Source organism: Prionailurus bengalensis, chromosome X (genome assembly GCF_016509475.1).
Source record: "Prionailurus bengalensis isolate Pbe53 chromosome X, Fcat_Pben_1.1_paternal_pri, whole genome shotgun sequence".
Lineage (NCBI taxonomy): Eukaryota > Metazoa > Chordata > Mammalia > Carnivora > Felidae > Prionailurus > Prionailurus bengalensis.
Window position 1 is genome coordinate 5,766,915 of NC_057361.1, and position 15,251 is coordinate 5,782,165.

At 49.1% G+C, this 15,251-nt stretch overlaps 1 protein-coding gene across 1 annotated transcript in view; it reads right to left on the bottom strand.

Moving 5' to 3' along the window:
* Positions 1–969: 969 nt before the first annotated feature.
* Positions 970–15,251, bottom strand: part of ANOS1 (anosmin 1) — a 189,383-nt gene continuing 175,101 nt past the window's right edge. Inside the window, exons 10-14 of the mRNA XM_043570790.1 lie at positions 11,414–11,508; positions 9,199–9,370; positions 8,216–8,436; positions 6,068–6,209; positions 970–4,799 (exon numbers count right to left, since the gene is read on the bottom strand). Coding sequence (XP_043426725.1) covers positions 4,741–4,799; positions 6,068–6,209; positions 8,216–8,436; positions 9,199–9,370; positions 11,414–11,508 — 689 coding nt within the window. The 3' untranslated portion in view covers positions 970–4,740. The remainder of the gene's footprint in view (positions 4,800–6,067; positions 6,210–8,215; positions 8,437–9,198; positions 9,371–11,413; positions 11,509–15,251) is intronic.

Below are 15,251 nucleotides of genomic sequence, written 5' to 3' on the forward strand. Positions count from 1 at the left end.
AACGTGTCCCCAATCTGTTGGCTTCCCTGCACATCTGTGACCGTTGCATTTTAATCCACAATCCCGTCTTTGCCAGGACAAAGGCCACGTCTTTGGCCTGATCTGCCCCCTTATTTTTCTTCACACCAGCTCTTCTGCCCATGGCTGCCAGAGTGATCTTTAAAAATATTCACGAGAGCTTGAATTTCCTATCCTGGCCTCTCTCTCCCTGCATCCCACAGCGCCTCAGCTCCCCACCTCTGAGCATTTCCATTTATTATTATTTGCTGTTCATTTATTGTCATGTCTTATCTATCACGCCTCTGCCTACTTTGAGGAAGAAAGCAAACGGGGAGCTTTCCTTTTGTAGGCAATGTCCCACCTCTAGAACAGGACCAGGTACACAGCAGAAACTGAGGGAATGTTTGTCGAATGAATGTATAAATCAAGTGGGTGATTTTATGGAGGAAGGAGAAGACTGAGGTTCCCCTGGAGAACACCACGTTATCCCTCACTCTTTATGTGGTGGCATTTGGCTCATTCAGAGCAGATAGATACGCTGATGTCCCAGTGGGAAGTACAGGAAAGGCTCACAGTTGTCCTCGGATGCTGGAAACCGGGAGCTCTGAATACAGTGCATGGTGTTGAAAACCACAGAGGCAGGGACGAGGACTAAGAGAAGTTCGTACCTCTAGCCTTGTATGCATGCATGGGGGAGGGGGACACTTTGAATTGTAGACTATTGACAAAAAATGCCACCAAAGCCATCAGCAATAACAGCCGTAAGTAAATACTATGAAAGAAATCTCAAGTGTCATCTCCAGGCCCCAGAATACTTTCATTAGGATGAAGTACGTTTGCCACACCTCAAATTCCATTCATACTGACTTTTTGACTCTCGCTGGGAACATAGGGGGAAAAAAATGGAAAAACAAAAGTGTGTTTTTTTTTGTTTTTTTTGTTTTTTAATAAATGAGTCTAGTCCACCGGGCAGGTGTAAGGATACTTTATTACTGAATCCGTATGTACAAACTCTAACATGAAAAAAATGAGTCACAGAATATCAGACTATTTACAATACTTTTTTTTTTTTTACAAAATGCTTTTTTTTTACAGGATTACTTCTCTCTAAATAACATGACAGACACACACAAAAATCACTTTCTTTTATTACAGACATAAATAAATATTGACGTGAAATGACCAGTCTAAGAGGCGTGATCTCTGTTGGCCATTTGGATGAGAAGGTAGGTCTTTTGTTATCTGCACACTACAGTATAATTAAGTAAAGAAATAGTAACTTTACATACAGACCTCTGTTAATCACTCTGTCAATGGTAGAACTTGCTAAAATACTCAGTAGAGGTAAGAAACGGAGTCTGGCCATGCACAATCATAGGTAAGAGTCACCATCGTTATGCATTTATTATTTTCCGTGAGTTGTAAGTACATGCAACAGTTAGCCTTCCTGTTCTGGTTACAACGTGAAGGTTTGTATAAAAAGATTCAGAGATAGTTGGAATCGGGGGAATGAGCAAACTTAGTTACTAAATCCATGGCACAAGGTGTAAGAAAGGGCATTAAATAAATAAGTCATTATCCCAAGTGACACTGACTAGTAGGAAGGACAGAATTACTGTGGGTACTTGGCACGATACAGACACGAGTCAAAATTCAGCGTCGCCATCACGGGTTTCAGAGCACATAAGACACACTACGGGGGCTTTGAAGTCGAATGTTGTAACTTCCCGGGGCTTACTCCTGTAATTTACTCAGTTCCTTATGCAAGGCAAAGAATCACTGGCTGTCCCCGGTTGGGGACATCTGGCGGGTAAGGAACCAGGGATGCTGTGCTATACCCCAGAGCGTTACCGGCCCCAGCGCCCCATCTGCTGAGCTGCAGAAAGCCTGCTTTGTAGAGTTAGTGACGGGCTCTTTCAGGTTCCCAGGAAACAGACGTATCTTTAAACTTGGGTTTGTTTCATAATCGTTTCAAAAAACTCCCTGCCATCAATTTTAGTGTCTCTACTATGTCATATTAAAACAACAAATGGCTTAAAAGGGCACATGCTCACTTATAAATGTCGCCCCACGGGGCTCCAGTTAGAAAAAGAGGGCAGAACAGGTAACTTCACCGGCCGCTGTGCTGAAGCCGCCAGCCGGGACTTGAGGACTTGCTGTTTTGGGTGGGCATTTTGAAGAGTGAATACTGTCACTGAATATATGTGTCCTCATAGAAGAGAGATGCATTTAATTTCAATAAGATGTATTCGAGACTTAGCCACGCAGACTGTGTTTAGAGAAAAAAAAAAACAACCCATAGGTTATATCCCTTTATTAGGGCACTCAAATTTTTAAAATTAAAAAAAATGTATATTTTGGCCCATTTGCATATGATTAAAATTCATAGAAGAAACTCATGTTTCTTTAATCACCCAATCAATAGCATTTTTCTTCCAAAAAATGTGAATAATATTTAAGTTACGAATGTTACTGCAGAATTAGATGCTCCTAGGAGCTGCTTTTGATTTCCTAAGGGAGCTGTAAGCTTCAGAACGTTCATGCAAACTAAACATAGATTTGCTCATCGTCTCTTACCCAGATAAAAGAAACATAATTAAACTTTATAAAATTAAACTTATATAATAATTTAATATTTTGTATGTATGTATACACGCCTCCATTTTGAACTATACAACCATACAAAAATTTGCTGGCGCAAATATTGGATTTGTTCGTGACAAAATAACAAACTTGTAGCCAATGTTAGACATCTTCATTTGCGGAAATTTGACGATTTGAAATTCAGCTGCTGCTAAGGGCACTGGCATGAGTCAGAGCTTCCTGGAAGATACTGTGGTGTTGGGTCAAGCTCGGGGCTCTTTGAAAGGAGGGCTGTCTGCCGTGCTGTGCGTTCCAAATGCGAAACTCTGGGAACCAGGTGACCTCACACCACGTTGTGCTAAGGGTGTCGCAGACCCTGTTGGGAGCTGCAGAAAACACTTAGGAAGCAACACGCGCTTCCTGCTGAGATTCCCCAGGAGCGTCACTTGTGCTAAGCTGCAAAATATTGCCTGTGTCGTCGACTTTTAAAAGTCGTTACCACACAGGAACCAGTTTTCAGTATCTGTCACCACATATCCATGCGTATGGACCGTGTTTCCTAAAGATGTGCATCGACAGGACAGGAAAATCAGTCTCTCTCCATTTTGTAGTGCATGTGCTTCCTGACACTGTGGAGAAGCCACAAGAAGTGAAGGAGTCCTGAGTTCTCTCCTCCAGGAGCCGTCAGGGCGTCCGCACGCTCTCAGGAAACCACACCACGGTAAGTACCCAGTCCCACCATCAAAACCCAAGAAGACGGTACCGAAACCTTCCCCAGTTTACGTAGGTACATAGTGGGATGGGGAAGGCTTTCCTTTTAAATGTTTAACTTCTGACACATTGCTGTTTCCTCATAGAAGAAACACCGGTGGGGAAAATATATAATCCTTTTCTCCAGAAGCACTGTGTCTTTATCCACCTTCGGTAGCTGTGAAAACCATTTCTTCGGTGAGTCTCAAGGTCTGTGATGTATGTCACACACACAAAAACATATCTGTGCATTTCAAACCATAAATGTGGATATTCCCTCAAGAGCAAACTTTATCCGACTAAACGCTTCTGGGTGTAAGGCTGCCCCAAGGTGCACTGCAACATCACATATGGTTGATATGTCTTGACCCGAGTCCATGCTACAAAGGGGTAGTTTGGAGGCAAACAGTACAACAGAATGGATTTGAAAGACTAAATAGCCGTCCTCTGTCAATCATGGCCTCGTGTTTCCTGCATGACCGAGAATAGGGAATATTCTAGCATACAAGTAGCTTACTTTGATTAAGAAAAGGCAAAACTTAGTAAGGACTGGAAGATACCCAGTAGTTGGGATCCTTTCATTGTAAGCAAGAGGTTTTGTACATTTTTAGGTTCGTGAGGTGGTAAAACAAAGCCTATCAGCAGCTCTTTTCTGCATTAAGAAAGCAAGGAAAAGAGAAGTAAGAAAACATGTCAGGAAAATGTCTCGTTTTGCAGGATGAAATGTTAAAAAGTATCCCCAGGAAAGAAGTTTCATTTCTCCAAGGCAGACTCTGGATAGCAGCGTGATTGGCTGAATCTTTCCTGTTTTGGATGTCTTTTGAAAACCGCAGTTGACAGACGGATGCTCATTCGCCTTTGTGTGAACGTAGCTTAGGGACATGCGGAGATGTAAATTAATTGCTGTATTTGAGGTTAACCTTTGTCAGTTAAAAACTACACGTGGTATAAATCATCTTAGGAAAGATCGGAATAAATAGGGCCTAAAAACTGCATCATCTCAGTTGACTCTGCAAATCAAAGCCATCGTTGAACCTAAAAACGTGTCGTTGGTTTAGCGTTATGCTTCGTGTGCATGTGTGGACTGTGTTGAGAATGTGCTCCTCCAAATGCAGGGAGATCTCACTTCTGCAGTCATTCGATGGGGATTCGTATGTGGATATTTTGGCGTCCAGTGTCACGGGCCTCACCTTCCTTTCCTCCGTCCCCGCAGGAAGCTGGGTCCGTCCCCACTGGCTGTGTGTTGCTAGTTTCCAGAGGTGCCCGAGATCAGCAGAGGTTCCTTGGACGCAGAGTTACGGGGGCAGGGAGTTGTGTGGGGCGCCTGCCTGTAGAACCACACGTGCCGGCCCGGCAGCTCAGCACGCCGGCACATTCCTTCACTTCTTAGACGTCGTCTGGAGCCGTCTAGTATCTTTCTGGAGAAGCCTTGTAATGATGAGGATGCCGATGTTTGAGGTGGGGTCCTGAAGGGTGACAGGACAGACGTATCAGTCATTGCTGCTTTGCAGGAAGCCGGATACCGGCTGACGGTGAAAGGATCGGAGCCAGGAAGTCTTCCCTCCCACGTCCTCGTCTTCCCTGCTCCGAATCGGCCCCCCCTCCTGCTCCTGCCCACCCCTCGGTTTCTCCCCCAAATCCATAAACTCACCAGAGGACTAGGACAACCCCCTTTCCTGCATCGTACAGTTATCCAAGCACACCTAAGCCCTTTCTTTTCTTTTCTTTTCTTTTCAGGTTTGTTTTTGACAGACAGAGAAGGGGAGGAGCAGAGAGAATCCCAAGCAGGCCCTGCACTGTCAGCGTGGAGCCCGACGTGCAGCTCGAACTCACGAACCATGAGATCCAGACCTGACTGAAACCCAGAGCCGGACAGTCAGCCTACTGAGCCACCCAGGTGCGCCCCCACCCCAAAAAAATTCCCTCTATTTCCTCGGAAGTTAAAAACGTAACCAGTCCTCGCATGAAACCCATTTTCAAAGGAGGAGTATCAGGACAGCATTCACCCGACCTTTACAGAGAGAAGGGGCTGCCGAGCTCTCCCAGGCTCATTGGCGTCTGCCTCAGTTCTAGCCGCGAACGGCAATCGGGGCCAATGTAGCTAGTGCAATTGTAAATGTAAAACCAGGATTTCTGCTCTATTTTCTTAGCAACAGACAAATCTGGAGGCACCGCTTTGTAAATTTAAGCTGGAAAGAGATGAAGTCCATAATCTAAAAATCGGCGAGAGTCTCAGTGTTTTTGAAACAGCGGGTGACGATTCTTTTTAAAAACCTGGACTTCACAGTAAATCCAGTAGACTGATTTGGGTCATAGTATGAAGAAAACGTATGTCACATGTTACACTCAAATATGTGTCGTGAGGAAATAATCCTTAGCAACGTGTTTCCTAGATCGTCGCATGTGAAAATCGTAGTTTTTAAAACAATTTCAGATTGCTGTGAGGTTATAGATTTTTCTCCCTCGTGTGTATTTACAGTGTAAAAGGTAAGTAGAGAGCCTGACACGTGTAGAAAACAGAAGGGAGGAACGGGATGCCAGGCAGGGAGGGAGCACTTAGCCACCAAGCACACGATGATGCTAATGTGGCTAGAATCAAGTCCCGTGCCGGACACACATGGGGCGGAAGGACTTGAGATGAAGAGAACCCCCCGCTTCACAGGGGTCTGTGATAACTCGGTCATTTATCGGAGTGTTTCCCCACATCTGCTGACTTTCGGTGTCCCACACTCACTGTGCACCGAGGGCGGTGTGAGGTCGGGCGTCCGGAAGGTTTTGATGGTGGCCGGCCCTTCCCCTCCCGCGGTCAGTACCTGCACTTCCAGGCGGTACAGCGTAGACGGCCTCAGATTGGGCACTGTTAGGACGTGATGATCCTGAGGGAGCCACACAAAAGGAAATGCTCATCAGTGACCCTCTGAAAACAGCAGGCACAGTGCAGACGCATTCTCCCGCAGGCTGGTCCCAGTCAGAGAACAGGTGCGAGTGGTCAAACGGGTGTTAGTGCAGAGACTGGGTGTGAGCACGGAGAACAGGTGTGAGCGGCCAGAGAATAGGTGTGATTGTGGAGAAAAAGGGAGCAGTCAAGAACAGGTGTGAGCATGGAGAATAGGTATGAGCCCTTGAACATGTGAGCACAGAGAACAGGTGGGAGCACAGAGGATATGTGAGTGTGGAATAGTTATGAGTGGCCAGAGAATAGACCTGAGTGTGGAGTAGGGGTGAGCATGGAGAATAGGTGGGAGTGGTCAGAGAACAGGTGGGAACGTGCAGAACAGATGGGAGTGTGGAGAAGAGGTGGCAGTGGTCAGAGAACAGGTGGGAGCGTGGAGGACAGGTGGCAGTGGTCAGAGAACAGGTGGAAGTGTGGAGAACAGGTGGGAGTGGTCAGAACAGTGGGAATGTGGAGGACAGGTGGGAATGGTCAGAACAGTGGGAGCGTGGAGGACAGGTGGGAGTGGTCAGAGAACAGGTGGGAGTGTGGAGAACAGGTGGGAGTGGTCAGAACAGTGGGAATGTGGAGGACAGGTGGCAGTGGAGGACAGGTGGCAGTGGTCAGAGAGCAGGTGGGAGCGTGGAGAACAGGTGGGAATGGTCAGAACAGTGGGAGCGTGGAGGACAGGTGGGAGTGGTCAGAGAACAGGTGGGAGTGTGGAGAACAGGTGGGAATGGTCACAGAACAGGTGGGAGTGATCAGAGAACAGGTGGGAGCATGGAGAACAAGTGGGAATGGTCAGAGAACAGTGGGAGCGTGGAAGACAGGTGGGAATGGTCAGAGAACAGGTGGGAGCATGGAGAACAGGTGGCAGTGGTCAGAGCAGGTGGGAGCATGGAGGATAGGTGGGAGCGGTCAGCGGATGAGAGCATGGAGGACAGGTGGCAGTGGTTGGAGAACATGTGGGAGTGTGGTGAACAGGTGACAGTGGTTGGAGAACAGGTGGCAGTGGTCGAAGAGCAGGTGGGAAGCGCAGCAGCCTCACAGGGGAGACTGGCGGCTCCCACTCGGCCAGAGCCTTGTGCCGAGTCGCCTCTCAGCACCCCGCTCGACCCTGGCAGCCCAGCGCACTTGGCAGGGTTCATGTGTGCCAAAGTGCCAGTTCTCAGGGCTCACCCTTGAGATTTCAGTGTTTGTTCCTTAACATAAGACTTTCCCATGGTTGAAAGTTTTCATCTGCACGTCTTGTGATGTGAATTCTTGATCATCCAAAGTTCAGTCAACGAGCCAAGAGTTTTCCACAAAACACAGTATCTGTCAGTGCCCAGGACTGAACATGTTTATTTTCATGCCAACACATTCTTTTCAGAATTCAATAAAACCTAACACATTCATAGAATAACTACTTTCTAATTCCAAGGAATTTTTCCTTCCGGACTTGTTTTTTTCTTTCCTTTCTTTCTCAGTGGACCAGGAGTTGGATGTCCTAAGGGCATTTTTAGAGAGGGTGAAAGCCCACACATGGGGTTTGTTTTGTTTTTTTTTTCAAGCCAAGGAATTAAGTGGCCTGGAAGACAGGCCAATTCATTATGGGCTCTCGCCAAATTTGAAGGGGGAAAAGGGAGAGAAACAACAAGCTTCTTTGAGCTGTTTTCCCCCAATTTAACACTTCCAACAGGGCAGGTCCACTTGGACCTGAGGGACAACGGTTAAACCACTTGCCCACAGGACAGGCTCGGGGCTGCTGAAGGAATCACAGGTTATGTCCCACTGACCGTTTTCCCTGCTCACAACAGCACCTATCATAGGTCATGAATACTTGCACAACAATGGCTCCAGAAGAAGAAAATGTGGGAAGACGCCTCAGCAGTATGGCACGAGTACCCCCTCCCCCCCAGTGGCCGCGGACATGAGCGACATGCACACAAGAAGCAAGTCGACACCTACGGAAGGCAGTATCTGCGACTGTGAGATGATGCTGTTGGGCAAGCTGTTCTGTCTGCTCTCCGTCGTGACTTCAGCCCAGGTCACCTGGAAGCCAGTCATGGGCTGATAGAGATTGGCCTTGGCCATCTTCCAAGAAAAGTGGCCCGTGATGTTAACATCTTGGACAACAAACGAGGCAGAAAGGTTCTCGGGCTTGGCGAGCACCTTGGCAGGCACATGACCTGGAGGGAGAGGACATAAGAAGCAGAGTTAGGCTGCGGGCACTTCAGGCAGCCGCTCCCCAGGGGAGGCACACGCGGTCTGAGCTCGGTCCTCATGCAGGGCTTCAGGCCATCACCTCCATGACCTACGGGGACAGTCAGCCAGAGGTGGTCTCAGTGCGGCCACTCTGCTGGGTGGTTTGGGGACTCTTTTTAGGACCCAGCTCTGGGGACGGGAGGAGAGAGGTCTCCGCCACGTGGCAAGATCTGGCCACTTCCTCAAGAGGAGAAGTGAGCGTCATGACCGGGGTGGGTAGTGACGCTGTGAGAAGCGATCCCGTGTCAGAGCCGCGTTTCGCCACGTCCTGTTGTACTCGTTCTGCCTCAGGACAGGAGGACAGGTCCCGGTAAGGAGAGCAAACGGATGAGGGTCAGGGGAGGGGTGTTGTGCAAAGTACATAAAGGTAGGTCACGTGGCACAGCGGTGGGGTGAAAACGAAGTAATTTCTATGGAACACGCCTGAGTACAAGCACTGGAGAAACCTTGGCTTCGTTTCTAAAGGGGTGATACTGCCAGCAGAGGATGTCACTGTTAGAGGTGACAGCGGAGGACGTCGTGCTGTTAGGACAGAATGTGGCCCACGGCCATACATTGCCTCCCAACCTGGGCCGTCAGATTTAGAAAGCGGGGGACGTTCGCTTTCTCGGGTGTTGTGCAATACAGTTTGGAAATGTTTTCCAAGTGTGGCTGGCATCACAATGCACGTTCAGCTCAAGACGTACCTGCTTCGCCGGGACAGCTCATGTGCCGGTGGCTTTTCCCCTTCAGGGCAGAGCACGGCGGAGTCGTGAAGAAAACGGTTTCTGCCTTCAAGCGGCCCTTGGGCCGAATCGGCTGCACAGTCACCTTATATTTGCAGGAAAACAACAGATCCTGAAGAATGATATAATTTTCCTAGAGCAAGAGAGAGAGGGAATATGCTAGCCATACGTCTCATTAGGGACCAAGATGTGGCAGATGAGTCCTGTTCTAACAAGGATAGTTTCCTGTGCATGCGTGCAGTGTGGCTTTTATAAAAACTAGAAGGAGACACTGTGCATGCTCTGGTTCCTCACGACTGTGGGCCGTCCCATGGCGTGGGACACGGCCCCTGGAAGAGAACAGGACCGCGGCGTGGCAGGACCGAAGCAGCTTCATGGGACCTTCCAGGCCGCGTGGCACGGTTGCCAGCCACACAGGTGGGCGTGCCAGACTGTGAACCCACGTCTCATTTGTTCCTGACGTCCAGTGTGTACCAGAGCCTGAGTCACACGTGTACGAGATGCAGGGGCTCAGCCCGCGGCCTGGGTCACAGGTCAGGATGGAGGCCGCAGTGGTGGGCAGAGTGGGGGACAGGCACGGAGAGGACGCAGCTGGCCCTCTGCCCAGGGGTGACGGGTGGGCGAGCAGAGCCAGGGCACCGGGCATGCCATGGGGAGAGCAGGACCAATGGCAGCCTCTGCCTGAAACACTGCTCTTCGGGAGCAAATCTACACTCCGGATGGGAATCTGCTGGAAGCCCATGTCAGCCACTCAGGACAGACTTCACAGCTACATAAAGAATGCATGCGAGTGGTGGGGAAGGGAGGCCTCCGTAGCTACAGATAAAGTAGCCCGTGCTGCATCAGAGCTTGAAAATAAATGGGTCTAAACGTCCTTTACAAATGGCAGTGGACGAGGTGTGAGCCTTCAGCAGACTGCTTTCTCGGGATTTTCATTCTTATTTCTACCAGATACAGGATACGTGTTCAGCAAATGCATATTATGACCTTCAGACTTTCTAGAGAGGGTAAGGCTAGGATTGGGTGGTCCCCTGAAAATAAGCCAGATTTTATACAATTCCAACGCACGCATAAGTAAAAAAAAACTACTAGAAGCCTCGCCTCTGCCCATAAAAAATTTAATAAGCCCTGCTTCCGGTCATTTCTTTCTCTGCTTTTCAAGTAGTTTTCCCTTTTTAAAAATGTTTCTTTTTTCTTTTTAAGTGAACGCCACAAACTTTGGGAACCACTTAAGAAAACATAAAAGGAACAACGTTGGCGAGCATGAGTCGGGACAAGTCAAATCCAGTAAAAAGCTGTATTTCTGCAGACCCACTGACATGTTTTATCTTACTGCCTTAAAGTTATGTGATCAAGATAGGATTCTAAAAATACCCCACTTGCTGCTTTAGAAAATAGTCCAAAGAAAAATGTTCTACTGAAATAGCGTATATCAACAGTTGAGACATGTGGGGCCATGCCTTTGGAAATCTTAGACTGTCCTGCTAGATCACAGACAAGTTACTGGCATCGATATTCTGGACACCTCACCGCCCTCTGCACCGTTTTGCTGTTGGTCCCTTGATGGCCCTCTGTAGCTCGTGCATCAGCCCCAAATATTTGGAATAACACACTGGCTGGTACCGAAGGGTTCCTGCCTGCAAGGACGTAGCGTTCTGTTCGAGTGAAAAGTCAGAAACGGTCCTGGCACACCATGTGCGACTCAGGGAACGTCCTTCCTTCCCCGGACGAGGAGGAACTAGCTAGCGACACGGCAGAGCAAGAAGGGACGTGCCAGGGTCGGACGGAAGTTCACAGGCACCGTCCCACCCGCAGATCGTGCTGCCAACTCAGGACTCAGAGAACAATTCAAAGCTTCTGTCCAACTAAGTCGAGACACACGGGGGGTCTCAGAAGCGTTTCCCCCCTGACCTGGGAGTTCCCCACGAACCGCGTCTGCAGCCTCTGCGTTTCAGGCCCTGCCGTGTGCCCCCACGGGACGGAGCCCTCAGCGGATACTGCAGGACTGAACACAAGGACCGTTGTGTTTTCACTTCCACCTCGCGATCACCCAACAGCTAATCCGTGAGAATGAGCTGTGTGCGTCGTACCCCGGGCACAGCTCTCAGTCCGCTGTTTCCACACATCGAGGGAAGTGAAATCACGCTGAGAATCGGGCGGTGTGACCGTCTCTTACCTGGGTGATGCCAGAAGAGGTCTCTGCTCCGGCACTGCGGTTGTGGGCACAGACCTCCGGGAGCCACTGCACGTGATATCGGTCGACGCTGAGATCTGTAAGGTCAGAAGGCACAGAGAGGACGGTCTGGAGCCACGGGCCGCACAGCCCACGGCTCTCAGATCGCGACAACGGGCAGGAAGGGATTGAAGCTGTGGAGGTGAGCCACAGACGCAGACGCGGAGCCGAGGAGGCGAGCGGGCCCGCGGAACTCACTGTCGGGAGGAAAGCCTGGGGGGAAACCTGGCGAAATGCGAGAACCAACCGGAAAGCACAGGAAAGTCACAGCCACGGGGCTGTCAGGAGGTCTTGAGAGAAACGTAGCCGCGGGGCCGGCGCTGAGCGGAACCCCCACAAGAAAGGGCGGCACTCGGCCGTGGGCGTCTTTGCTCCTGGGAGAGGGAGTGAGCATCCCGAGTGTGAATCCCACAGGTGGCTGACATGGCCGACAGACCCAGGCAAAATCAAAGCGTTTTCCTCACGCTGGGAGCACTGAGCAGTCAGGCGAGCTCCCCTGTGTGCCTCACACGTTCCCCCAGCACAGACCCCGGTGGGCACCTCTCCCTTCCAGCGTGCACAGGTGCATATCCTCACACGCCCGCGTGTCTGATCTCTGCGGAACCCCGACTTGCTGTCCAAGACAGAACGTGGGTTCCCTGGCACAGTGTGTCCACTGTCCACACGCGGCCTCACTCGAGGCAAATCTCTCAGATAAAGGACGGACTGATGACGAGCCCCCCCGCCGAGCGTGGGACGAGGAGGTCTGGCCGGCATCAGGTTTATTCACCAACTCATGTGCCCGAAGGTGTGGAAGGGCACTGCCCTGCCACCGATTAATACCGCGTCCCCGCTGTTCACGCCAGCTGTTTAATGGAGGTTTCCAGAGGGTTAAACGCTTTGACGGGATCGGGTGGTTCTAGTGGGAGTTCACTTGGAGCACTTTGGATCGAGAAAAGAGGAGCTTTCAATCAGAGAGGACGAGCGGATATCAAGCGGGCACCATCAGTTCCGGGAACCACTTACCAGAGGTTTTAAGAATTACCCAACAGGCATTGGGGCTTTTTTTTTTTCAGGGGAAGAATCGTACATTATACACAAGAATGAAGTCAATGAATGAATTCATATGCTTTCTTTCAAGTGGTGCCGTTCCAAGTATACAAACTGCTGCTCTCGGGACTTAAAAGCTCACAGAGCTACATAAACAACAAACAAAGCATGTAAATGTACGTTAGGCTAGAAGGTAATTTGGCTACAGATTAATACAGAAGATAAGCAGGCAGGTGTGTTGCCTTATTGATTCACTGGCTTATCTCCTTGAGACAGAACTTTGCAGTGAACGTGGGGAGGAGGCCTGGCGGTTGCTGTGGGCAGAGCATGTGGCCGTGAGCAGGCCATCTGCCTGCCACTGCCCAGCTACGGTGTTTGCAATGACGAAAATACCGCGCATGTGGTGGCCCCTAGTCACTCGTGCCCGTAAAGCAACTGAAGTTCGTGGGTCCGAGCCCCGCGTCGGGCTCTGTGCTCACATCTCGGAGCCTGGAGCCTGCTTCGGATTCTTTGACTCCTCTCTCTGCCCCCCCGCCTCTCACGCTCTCTGTCTCTCTCAAAAATAAACATTAAAAAACAACATTTAAAAATATTTAAAGACCTTATCTCCTTTCATGCTATAATTGTTTATGATTGTAGAAGCTTGAAATAGACTTCTACTTACTTTTTCTGGGTGAGGTTACAATATTACAACATTTACAATATGCACTTTCCCTGTTTAATAACTTCAAAAAGGCTTGTTACTGACCTCCTTGGCATAGCAACCTGATACTTGGGATCATTTCCTCATTAACAACACTGGCAAGAAGAAACTGCTCTAGGGGCCTTGCCAACTAAATTTGGTAGCAATAAGGATAACCAAAAATACCTTTCCCAGCAAAACAAGTGACAAGAAAGGTCAAAGAGAAAATTTAAGGGACGTAGATAAGAACCGAAAATTGTATCTTGGGGTGCCTAGGTGGCTCAGTCGGTTAAGCGTCTGACTTCAGCTCACGTCATGATCTCACGGCTTGTGGGTTCGAGCCCCGCATTGGGCTCTGTGCTGACAGCTCGGAGCCTGGAGCCTGCTTCGGGTTCTGTGTCTCCCTCTCTCTCTGCCCCTTCCCTGCTCATGTTCTGTCTCTCTCTCAAAAAATAAAACATTAGAGGCGCCTGGGTGGCTCAGTCGGTTAAGCATCCGACTTCAGCTCAGGTCACGATCTCAGGGTCTGTGAGTTCGAGCCCCGCGTCGGGCTCTGGGCTGATGGCTCAGAGCCTGGAGCCTGCTTCCGATTCTGTGTCTCCTCCTCTCTCTGCCCCTCCCCCATTCATGGTCTGTCTCTCTCTGTCTCAAAAATAAATAAAAAAATGTTAAAAATATTTTTAAAAAAACATTAAAAAACATTTTTTTAAATATTATTTTGTACAGAGACAGCAGGTAAACAGAATGAGATGACAGTATGTGGCCAATAAGTAAAAACTGTATGTTGATACTTGAAAAAATAAAAAATGATTTTTTTGAGTCAATAATTTTAAATTTCAGGAACATCAGCAAATGAAATCTGTACTCATGTCTCATACTTAAACTCATGACAATGACTTAACTGATTTTGGCTCTGCTGTGAAAAAGTCACTCTAAACGCAGGCAGACAGAATAAAACTGGTCACCCGCCATTTCTGCCTCAGCGTCTCTCAGGCTTGTCTTTAGTGCAATGAGATCACCAAACGGAAAACACAATTTGATAAAACACCGATTTGGGCCCTCAGGTCTCTGCACATTGCCTTGTAGTTCACTGCCATCGCCCAGAGCAGCCCGCTGGCCCCATCAACAGAGTCCCTCCACGTCCCCTGCATGGAACACGCAGGCACTAAAGTGGCACTGATGTGAAGTAAAGTCATCCGCAGCCAGGGACGGTCTGCGGGACGCTTCTCCTGTCAAAGCAGCTCGAGTAGGACAAGCCAGAAGCAGACCCAGTGTCCCGGTATGAATTTCTGGTTCCCTGATTATTCTAGCCTGCTAATTTAGCATCCCTGACCCTCATGTTTCCAAAACACTATGTAAATACCACACGGCCACTTGTCTTTACTTTGGGTCTTCTGTGCTCAAGACCATGCATTTTTCCTTCAAAACTGTCCTGACCTTGGGGCACCTACGTGGCTCAGTTGGTTGACGTCCAACTTTGGCTCAGGTCACGATCTCGTGGCTCATGGGTTCAAGCCCCCCATCAGGTTCTGTGCTGACAACTCAGAGCCTGGAACCTGCTTCGGATTCTGTGTCTCCTTCTCTCTCTGCCCCTCCCTCGCGTGTGCTCTGTCTCCCTCATTCTCAAAAAAATGAATAAATGTTACAAAAAAAAAAAAGTCGTGAGATGGGAAGAGACTCTTGTCTGCTCTGGGGCTGACACTCCCTGCTAAGGGGACTGATTCTGGTTTGTGCTAATACTGTGATATGGCATACAGTGATAGCTGAGTACTCTCAGGACTCTAAGAATCGTATGCATTGTTTACAACATGGTTCTATTTTCATAAGAGGAGGTGCTAAGAATGACACATTGGGGGCACCTGGGTGGCTCAGTAAGTTAGGCATCCAACTTTGGCTCAGGTCTGAACTTGCGGTTTCTGAGTTCGAGGTCCGTGTCTGGCTCTGTGCTGTCAGCTCGGAGCCCACTTCAGATCCTGTCACCCTCTCTCTGCCCTTCCCCCATTCACAGGCATTCTCTTTCAAAAAAAAAATGACATTGGACACCCGCTTTCACCTCCATCCCCTCCCCCC